Source organism: Ictidomys tridecemlineatus, chromosome 7, assembly GCF_052094955.1.
Source record: "Ictidomys tridecemlineatus isolate mIctTri1 chromosome 7, mIctTri1.hap1, whole genome shotgun sequence".
NCBI lineage: Eukaryota > Metazoa > Chordata > Mammalia > Rodentia > Sciuridae > Ictidomys > Ictidomys tridecemlineatus.
In genome coordinates this window covers 92,977,716-92,985,592 of record NC_135483.1, presented here as the reverse complement: position 1 = coordinate 92,985,592, position 7,877 = coordinate 92,977,716, and the positions used below count along the sequence as shown (strand labels likewise).

The window sequence follows — 7,877 nt, the reverse complement described above, 5'->3', positions numbered from 1 at the left end:
AGACATAAAAAGGCTAATCCATTTTTTCCAAGGATCATCTTGAAAGGGATGAATTTTAAGACAACTATAAATAGGCGTGTAATCAGGATTATTTGTATCAAATTCGTAAACTATTTAAAAAATAGATGTAACCATGCCTGTTATCATATGTAATATATATAATGTGCATGTAAAGACAATTATGTGTATATATACACACATATATACACAAACACACACGTGTATTTTTTTACATGTGTACACATCTTTTTAACAGGATTGTTAGAGTCAGAAATCGCAGAAAAGGAAATAGAAATCAGAAATGCTATTTCTGATTTCTATTTCCTCAGGGTTTCTCCCCTCCCTGCCACAATACTGAGGACTAAACCCAGGGCCTTGCACTAGCTAGGCAAGTGCTCTCTATATGAGTATCTCTGCCAAATTCCAAGCATTGTATTTTCTAACATCACAAACTTCATTTTTATTTATAGTCTAAAATATGCTTTCCTACTTATAATTTCTCACTTATTCACTGGAAAGTTACGCTTTCTGTATTAGTGAGATATGAAAAGAGGAACATAAATTTAGCAACAATTTGAAGATACTCACATAACCAAATGTGAGACTCAAATATGCCCCTCAGCCTAGACCAGGCAGTTAGAGGTCCTACTGTCTATTCTGTTAACTGAAAGTCCTTTTATACTGAGATCAGTGTCACATAAGGTCCAATCCAATCTCAGACTCATCCACCTTAGGTTTTGCTATTAGTTCAGCACTTCAGCCTAGAACTAGTCTGGTAACTTGTATCAAGTTACCAGACTAGTTCTAGGCTGAAGGATACCTCCTATTAGCAGCATCAAGCACAATGTTATGAGCTCTCTCAAAAGAATGGGAAAGAGACTACGAAATGTTGCGAAACCAATTTTGAGGAAAAAAATTAATAAACATATGCTATTCAGAATAAATGAAACAAAAATAATTGCCAGTAAGTACTATTCTGCAATTACTTATGTCCCTTCAGCGAGTCACTTAAAATATTGAGTGTCCCAACTATAAAATGTGAGTTGTATTCCATGAAACTCTCAAAATTCTACAATGCTATGTTGGTGTCAACTGTGTAAACCTCATTTTAACTTTTAAGTCTTTTAACCAATGTTTGGGGGTGGGAGAGAGCCTCCAGCCTTATCTTGCATTCTGTTTTTAATTTATGTTCAAATGCTTGTGTCTCCTCCAACTGCTATTCAGACTTTATTTCTCCCTACCTAAAACATCTTTTCTACCTATTTTTCCGTCTACCAAAATATTCATGTTTCAAATCTTCGGTAAGAGACATCAGTCTTTTCCAGCAGAAACTGCCCTGTAACATACTACAGTCATTTACTGAACGGACATATTCCAACAGTGTGTTATGGTGCATACACGTGAGCACACATATACACAAAATTTTCTTATTGCCTAACTCTTTGAACAGTGAAATTCTTAGGAATTTATGTGGGAAAAAATGCCATGTACTTCCAAAAAGAAAAGAGTTTATGGTTCCAATTTTATTTTAAACTTTCTAATAAAAATCAAAGATTAACAATCTGCCATACCATTGAATCTTATTGGAAATTTATAATTGCGTCATTACCTTTAAATGAATTGGTTTAAAATGATCTGGATAACAAAAGAAGAAAAAAGAAAAAAAATCAAAATTGATCAATAAAAGCCAGAGCTAGGAAATAGTAGCGTTTCTACTGTTCACGTTAAATATTAAAAAAAAAAAAATTTTTTTCAGAGCATTTCAATTATCATTGTACAATGCTAATTGAGAGCCACCATTTCCACTAGAGATTTCTAAACAACTGTATTCCTAAACAAGGATTTACTAAAATAGATCTACTTCAGAAAAGTTATGGACCTAATAATCCTTCATTATTTTATGTAGAATGTCAATGTTTTGACGAAAGAGAGAATAGAAAAATTTGTAAAATTTTATTTTTATGATAAATAGGGAAACTTTAAAGAAATAAAAATTGTATATTCAGGAAATTGAAAGTTTTAGTTTCAATATGAAAATTTTATTTGCTTCATTTATTCATCTGTCCAGCACATTAATTGAAGTACTACTCCATACCAGGTAATATATGAGGCATTTAAGAAAACAAAGCAAGCAGATTTACTTTCTTCATCTACTGTTGGGGGTAGGAACATTACTACTAAATAGTAAAAACTTCATAAGCACACAAAATGCTAATTTTAAACATAGCCCCACTTTGTAACTTTCACCTTACTTAATTGGGTTTCTAATTGAAAACAACCACTACCACCACCATTTTTATGAAGAGAAATTCTAAGCCTAGTAAGATATCTTAAAGCCTATCTGCAAAATATCTCTCATTCCTGAGAGTGTCTTTTCTATTACGCTAGTCTCTAAGCTCAGGAGCACATGTTTATTCATCTCATCTTCAAACTTTATACCCACTGTTTAAAATCACATTAGACAGTCAATAAATGCCTCTGGGATTGGAAGCCTAAAACTTGATGCAAAATATTAGACAGTACTATTGAGTTTTAGTGTTTTAATAAAAGTTTAACTTACCTTTGCTTCAATATTTTAGTTTTAAGGTAATGTATAAAAATTAGTCACTAAAAAATAATGAAAACTGGAAAACAGTAAAAAATGATCATTTGCTAAATTAAAATAGGAAGAATAATACGTTTCTTCTAATTTGATTAAGTTGCCTTTTTCATAAATCATTTTTCTATTCTTACTCCTCCTTTAGTACTATGACCACTAAATTATTACAATCCTAAACTCAAATATGTTTCATTTAATTTTAGTTCCCAAGTTATCAAATGCATCCGTTAAGCTAGATTGTAGCATGAAGAATACCTCAAACAACCACATATTTTTAACTTTGGCGGGGCATGGGGGGGGTGTCACTGAGTTGCTTAGCGCCTCACTTTTGCTGAGGCTAGCTTTGAACCAGATTCTCCTGCCTCAGCCTCCCAAGCCACTGAGACTACAGGTTGTGCCACCATGCCTGGCTTAACATTTTTAAAAAAGATTCATCAAGACTAAAGGAAATTAAAGTTCTAAAAAATCATGGAGAGAGATAAATATTTAGAGTATTTAAGAGTTATCAACAATTAGCAGAAATTCTTTTTCTCTTAAGTCTAAAAACTACTTGCTGACCTCTAACAAATCTAAAAAGTCTTCATAAAGGTTAACTCAGATTTGATATTGACCCAATACAAAAATAAAATATTTTCAGGACTTGGTATGAAAGTCCTGAAAGTTCTATATAATTTCTTAATAACAACTATCATTGGTCAACTATATACTAAGTACTTTTACATTACAATATATTCAATTTGAATGGGGGAATATTTTTACTCCTGGAATTTGCATTTATTTCAGGTTGTATATATTCTAGCTAATATATTTAGTGCCCATCAAACAACCTGAGGTTAAAATCTGGGTGATAAAAGTTAAAGAAGAGACTTCAGATGGCTAATCAGAGTATTGGTAACCAGCAATTATGAACAACTAAAAGTTCAGGAAATAGGGGTCACAGGAGACAAAATCAGACTAATAAGAAAAGCAGGAAGATACTGCACTTTATTACTGATAGATTAACCCAGGGGGAAAAGAACAAAAACACTATTTACAATGGTACAAATAAACAACTACTATACAAATAATTTCCTCAATAATTTAACAAATTAGTACTATTTTAAAGATTATCTGAAAGAATTAATTTCCTATCTATACAGATATATCCTCTAGAACTTCTGTGTAGAAATTAAGCAATAAAGGACATGTCACATTATGTCTGAAGATATTTCTAGAAACATCTCCAAAAGCAGTTGTTATGATCTGTTTACATAGCTTTGCAAACAAACCAAAAAGTCAAAGTGGGAAACGAGAGCAAATAACTGCTTTATCTCTTATCAGAAAAAAAGGACAGATCAGAAGACAGTGATTACCTGCAGGATATGTCACATATTAATTAGTGTTTAAGGGTTAAATGTAAAACTTTGTTTACTTTTTTAAAAAGCAAGCATCAAGTCTGAAAATAAGTGTCTATTTAATTTCCCAGTGGCTCATAACTCCGGGAACTCAAAAAGAAGAAATTAATAACATCTTTACTACCACAAATGAAGCAATGGAAAAAGCTAGGTTATATTCTTGCAACTCATAGAAATTACAATATAATCCAAAATAACATTTCTATATATAAAGTCTCAGGAGTTCAAAGAATTTGTCCAAGATGATACTAGTATATCTGTCATGTTTTAAAAAACATAATGTTGAAGAAGCTATATCATCAATGAGTTGAATCAGAATAAAAATTCTGATCACTGGCCTGTTTGGTGCTTTTTTTAATGTCCCATGTCCATGCTGCTAAACACTGAGTCAATGTCACAGATTTTAGTTTATCTTAGATGAACTTCTACAAATTCACAACTGAAGTTTTTGTTAAGTTGAAAAAATTGTATACAATCACAGGGAAGATATTAAAACACACACACTCTCTCTCTCTCTCTCTCACACACACACACTCACACACACACACTAATACGGCTTCTATCATATTGTAGCTCACTCCTCTTAAGAGCAGAGCAAAAGAGACAACAAATAGGAAAGATTGGGGTTTTCTTGTTCCTACAAATAAATTTAAGCCTAAAGACAAGTTTTTGACCTTCACGTATTCATAGTAAATAGTTAAAAACATATGGTTTTGTAAACATGTCTTTCTAGCTTATCCATTTAATTACCTAACCATTCTAAGTAAAAATATTTATGACAATGCAAACAGTAATTTACTGGGCCAGAAGATGAAATCTTAACTGCTTATTATGCTGTTCTGTATAAAAAGATTGTTGAAAAAGCAAAGTGCAGAACACAGTACACATTAAGTTCCTATTTGTGTAAAATAAAAGAGTTGTTTATTTCCACATGCACAGAAAATTTTAAGGAAACAACACATTCCTAACAGTATATGTAATGATAAGAAAATGAGATAAACTGGGTTGGGAAAGAAACTTATTTTCACTATCTACTCTTTGGTACTATTTCAATAGTGTTTTACAATGTCCATGAAATATTTTTTCAAGTAAAACAAAAAAAAATTGATAATAATTATAACTACTCTAAGACATATAATCTATCCTTTACGCCCACACTGAAAGAATTAAGATTCAAAGAAATGACTAATAAGATTTAAGTTTCAAGACTTATTCTAAATAAAAACTGACACCTATTCCCCAAGTCTGTTTTTATACTAAATACAAGCAATAAAAACACTTTTATGTTCTTTAACTTTTGGATAGAGGCATTCTAAGCCTGTGTTTTATGAATAATGGCATTCAAGTATTCACTGATATTGCTGCTTAAATTCTAAAAAAAAAAAAGACTATTATAAATCTCCCATTTTATCCTTTTTACAAATAAATGATAAATTTAAAATTCCCAAGAAATTTTCTACCATATACATGATAGATTATTTACATGAAGCCCACTATTTCTATAGGAACAAAAAAAAATTGTATCAAATATTTAAACTCCAAGTACAATCACACTGCTTGTGGGGGGGAAAAAAAACATTAGAAAAGGTAATTCAATTTTAATTTATTTTCATCACTTTTTCTTCATGATCCAGATATTTTAAAATGCAAAGAAAATTAACTTTCCATGATATATCAGGGACTGGCACTAAAAAAAAAAATCAACTGCAAATGAGTTACACAATGAAAATATCAAATGGAGATCCAGTTATCAAAATGAAAGCATCCAACATATTAAAAGTTCACAATTATTTGTACAGAGCACATTTAAAAAGTTAGCTTGCTAACCAACTGTTGTGATTTTAAAGAACTACTGCAGAGGTCTGAAGAAAATAGATTTATTAGTTAACTTAAAAAGAGATTAAAGAGCCTGAAACAGTATTAAAAAGAAATTTGTGCCTTTATTAGAATGGTATTAGGCTTTAAATATACCAATTTTGGTAATCAAATTATTGTTTGTTTTTTTTTTCCTTTAATAACAAATGACACTAGAGAACTGCAACACTGGTCCAACAGCCTTGTCTTTACTTTTCTTTTAAAGCAAGAAACAGAATGCGAGTAATCAGAAAGCACTAGCAGGCATCAGTTAATCCAAGATACTAGCTTCTTAGTTCCAAAAGCACTTGCAAAGAAAACCACTGGTGGGAGAAAGGGGAAGAGGGTATGGAAACAATTCATAATAACTGGAATCCCTGCATACACCAAGTCTTATGAGGCTTTTTGAATTCATCCTTTACTTGGTCATTGTTTGTTCCTCAAATACTACAGTTTTTCTTTGACTTTTTTCCTCAAAGTATAAAAAGTATGAAATATAAACAAGCTCTTGCATTGCACACTTGGAAGTGTACAATTCAAGCATTATAGAGCTATCTACATACCGATAAATCCCATCAAATCTTGGATAATTCAATAATATACAAAATATCAGGGCACAGAAAGAACTAAAACCCACTTCTTTTTGTTACACATAAGATTCAAATATTCAATCTAAAGAAAAACAATCATTTTGGCTCTCTTCTACATCTGCATGTTGATACACTTATTAAAATATTCCTGTATAATCATGTTTGGTCTTACTATTTCAAGTCAGGTTTAAAACCGCAAAACCAGCCATCCAGACAAAACAGGTAATGAGAAAGATTATCTCTTCTCCACTTCCCTAACCCCAATAACTATGAAGCCAATTACGACATGACTCCAAACACTGGATTGTGACGACAAATGCTAGGTCCAATTTCTTCATAATCCTTTTTGGTGTGGCATACTTGGTAGAACTCAGGCTGAAAACAAAACAAAAAATGTTTTTAAAAAAATCAAAAATATACTAGTTTTCAATATGCTTTAAAATAGATTTTAAATCTAAAATGTTGACAAGTTCACAAGTTCTATATTTATAGAATTTTATATTTATAGCTGATTTAAAATCAGCTATAAATCTGTATCAGAATGGAAAAGGGGCAAAAAATTCATGTTCCCCCACCATTCTAACATTTGTTCCTCCTAGGATTTTGAAATTCTGAGGAACGGAAAGTTGATTCTCAAATGTCCAGTCTGTTCTGCTGAAGCTTTCTCACATTATATTGAACCAACAGTTTAAAGAAGCAGCATCAGCCTATACAGTATAAACTATTTCTAGTCATATTATAAAAAGTTCGAGATCATCCTGCCTTTCTCACTCAAAGTATGATAAAGACAAACTGTTCCATGCTTTTTGTGTTACTTACTTTGCCAGTTACAAACCCAAATAGCTCATATGGCATAACCGAAGATGACTAAAATTAAGGCAGAAAATTTTAAATGGTTTTAAATTCAAAGTTGTACAGTTCTTCAATAATTCATATTAAAACTCCTTCATTTTAATAGTCCATGTACTATCAGTACAAAACACCAACATTTACTGTAATTGATATTAGAATAACTTTCAGTGCACTCTAAGGACATTTTGATTTGGGGAAAGGATTCTTAAAATAATTCTCTGTATTCAATTTTGAACATCATACATCCCAAGCAATGAAACATAATATCTACCTTAATGTTTTTAAATATATGAAAAGAAAAAACAATGACCTTTGGAAGACTAAAGGTTTAAAATACTCCCCCTACCAACAAATCTGAAAATACAAGATAAAATGCTCACTTTAAAATAACATCGAGCAAGTTAAAAATAAATTCAGGAACATAAAACTGAAATGTCTTCCAATTTTAAAAATACTATGTAAACATGTATACAATTTTTTTAATTTTCTGTTATATTTAGATAAAACTTAAAGGAATTTGCTTTGTTCTTCTATAAGTACCTTGGGTTCTTTTTTTTAAACATCTTTTTAGTAGATGGACACAGTACC

General features: G+C 31.1%; 1 protein-coding gene across 1 annotated transcript in view; it reads right to left on the bottom strand.

Annotated features, from left to right (window-relative positions):
• Positions 1-5,580: 5,580 nt before the first annotated feature.
• Actr3 (actin related protein 3) overlaps positions 5,581-7,877 on the bottom strand; it is a 58,039-nt gene continuing 55,742 nt past the window's right edge. The window contains exon 12 of the mRNA XM_005315930.4: positions 5,581-6,812. Coding sequence (XP_005315987.1) covers positions 6,717-6,812 — 96 coding nt within the window. The 3' untranslated portion in view covers positions 5,581-6,716. The remainder of the gene's footprint in view (positions 6,813-7,877) is intronic.